The sequence below is a fragment of the Myotis davidii genome, unplaced genomic scaffold (assembly GCF_000327345.1).
Source record: "Myotis davidii unplaced genomic scaffold, ASM32734v1 scaffold6, whole genome shotgun sequence".
Taxonomy (NCBI): domain Eukaryota; kingdom Metazoa; phylum Chordata; class Mammalia; order Chiroptera; family Vespertilionidae; genus Myotis; species Myotis davidii.
The window spans coordinates 16,480,434-16,483,175 of NW_006383011.1; the positions used below are offsets into that span (position 1 = coordinate 16,480,434).

The window sequence follows — 2,742 nt, forward strand, 5'->3', positions numbered from 1 at the left end:
TCCCAGACTGGAGGGCACAGGCCGGGCTGAGGGACCCCCCTCCCCCCCCCGAGTGCACAAATTTTTGTGCACCAGGCCTCTAGTAGTTAATAATTTTCCAGGCATGATAGTCTCTCTACACAGACTGTTACTTTGCTTCAGTAAAGTTATTCCCCCCTTTTCTGTTCCACTTCCTCTTTCCTCTTCCAAGAGCTGTTTCCTAGTCTTGTTATTGGTACATCAGTTTTAGTATAGCTTTTTTCCCCCCTCAGGTGGAGACCACGTCGCTTTGCAAGGCCGGAGTTAATGAAGATTTTACACAATTCAATAGATGATTCTTTTAAACGCCTTATTTATCCTCTCCTCTGTAGAGAGTTCAGGTATGCATCTTGTCTAATTTAATTTTGTATAGTTTATTATTATGTATGAAATGAGCCTATTAAAGCATAAGTATTTGTTGATCCATCAATCAATCCAAAGAACTGAGTCCCAAGCACAAAGTCTTAAAATTAAGTATAGATTTTCAGTCTGAAGAGGCATTCACATTCATACATCACAAAACAGCTATGAATTATGACATACTTATCAAATCTTGACCCCTCCTATGTACCTTTTCCAGTTCTGCAATACAATCTTGCAGTTTGACAACCACGCCAAATAAAGGGTTTTATTGATGAGAGATTTGGCTTGGGAGAAACAAACTAAGAAGTTAATGGAGAAGTTAGTTGGAAGCAGTTTTAGGGATAAAGAGAGCCAAAAAAAGCATAAGAGAATCAGTGCAACACATAATGAATTTATTGCTATGAAGAGAGAAAGGTAATACAATGTTTTTCACTCCAAACGGGAGTTATTTGGATGAGTAATTATCAGCAATGATGAGCAAATATTAAAAGGTTGTTAAAGGAATCATGTAGATGGACCAACAGAGGGACTGTTATAAAGAACTACAAAAAAGGTGAGGTACAGTTTTGTTTCTAGGGGAGGAGATGGAAAGAAAAGTAATGTTAGGAGGCAAACCCCTCTTTTCTCTTCCCTCTAACCTTGGTCTTGGTTGGCAATCTTTACAAACCAGGCTTTCCGGCATTTCTTCTTATGTGCCACAGATTTTCTTCATCCTCACTTGTTCATAGGTTTCAGCGAGGGTTATCTTGGAACTCTAGTTTTAGTCATCTCTTCAACCTCATTAATTTATAGTAGCCTTTTTGTTTGTTTGTTTTTCTTTTTCTGGACCTGGACATTGAGTTTAGAGGTATTTAGAGCAGAGAGTGAGGAGGTACTATTAAAAACAACATATAGTTCCTTTGTCCAACCTCTTTTTTGTTAAAGTCATTCATTCTCTTGATTCATCCATTTTAGCCCAGACATCCCTTAAAAATAGTATTTCTTTTGGAGAACTATTTCATTTCAAGTCTGTGTGAAGTAACATCTCTTTTTTTGAGTGCTGGGTTATCAAATTTAAAAATAAGGGATTCTGTTCTTATTGAAGTAAAAAAGAAACAACTTATTTAAAATTTCATTTCCTTTATCTTGTTTTCCATGTTGCATATAATGTCTAGTGGCACTTTTGACATTTTTGTATATATTTGATTTGCTTTTTTTAAAAATTGTTTTATTGCTTAAAGAATTACAAAGAGTATTACATATGTCTCCTTTTTTCCCCACCCTTGACAATCCCCTGGCCTCCCCTACCTCCTAGTGTCTTATGTCCATTTGTTATGCTTATATGCATGTATAGCTTGCATAGATTTGCATAGCTTCACTGCTTGTGGAATAATTTTATTGAGAGTTAATGAAAGTTGTTTGGTGTGGAATTCTTTAATGTATAATCCTTCTCTGACTTCCATTAGTGACAAGCAAGAGCACTTTCCTTCTCTTTTTGTAAAATGCCTGTGGTTAAAGAAATATATCTTATTTCATTCCATAAGTTGGTTTTCAGACATCTATATCAGTAGATGTGTCTCTCAATAGAAATACTTGTAATTACCTGAACAGCGGTTGAGGGGGGAAACTCCCAATGGATTTTTATTTTAAAAAGAAAATTACTTTAATTCTCTAATTAAAAGGAAATTTGTCCTAGTGTAGAAAAATTGAAAAAATCAGTAAAACAAAGAAAAAACACATAATTCACTACCTAGACATAACCATTGTGAACCAGACTTTTCTCCATTCATGAATTAAGTGAGATCATGTAGACCATTATTTTGCAGCCATTTTATTCAGTTGACTGCATATAAAGTGTAGTCTACTTCTACGTTTCTTAGTTCTGTGATTGTCCTGGTCATTCATTCCTGGTCATTTTTTACACCTACCTCTTTCCTAAAGCCAAGTGCTATTTTACTATTTTTCATTATATTTTGAATTTGGACTTCTGTTTATCTCCATGGTTACTAGGGGAGAGTTGGTTCAGGACATCATCATTTTTGTCTGAATTATTATAATAGGGTCATAGATGATCTCTGTCTTGTTTCTTTTTCCCATATATATTCCACATTGCCATCCTAAAATTTCCATCTGGTTATTTCATACTCTTCTACTTAAAATCCTTCAATGGATCTTCTTTGTCTCCAGGAAAAAATGCAAAATCTTTAGAAGAATGTGCTTGATTGGCCCTTTGTGATCTGGTTTCTTTTTGTCTCTATAGCCTTATGTCTTGGTATTTCTTTTTACTTTAGCATGTGAAATTACATGCCTCTATAATGAGCCGTGAGCTGCTTCCATTGTCCGGAGTACTGGTATTTTTTTCATGCCTTCTATCTACTTTCC

The 2,742-nt window shown here is 35.3% G+C and overlaps 1 protein-coding gene across 3 annotated transcripts in view; it reads left to right on the plus strand.

The window, feature by feature from the left end:
- Positions 1 to 2,742, plus strand: part of SRBD1 (S1 RNA binding domain 1) — a 165,613-nt gene that overhangs the window by 32,878 nt on the left and 129,993 nt on the right. For all 3 annotated transcript variants that reach the window (XM_006778638.2, XM_006778639.2, XM_015557949.1), the window contains one exon: positions 252 to 359. In XM_006778638.2, coding sequence (XP_006778701.1) covers positions 252 to 359 — 108 coding nt within the window. The remainder of the gene's footprint in view (positions 1 to 251; positions 360 to 2,742) is intronic.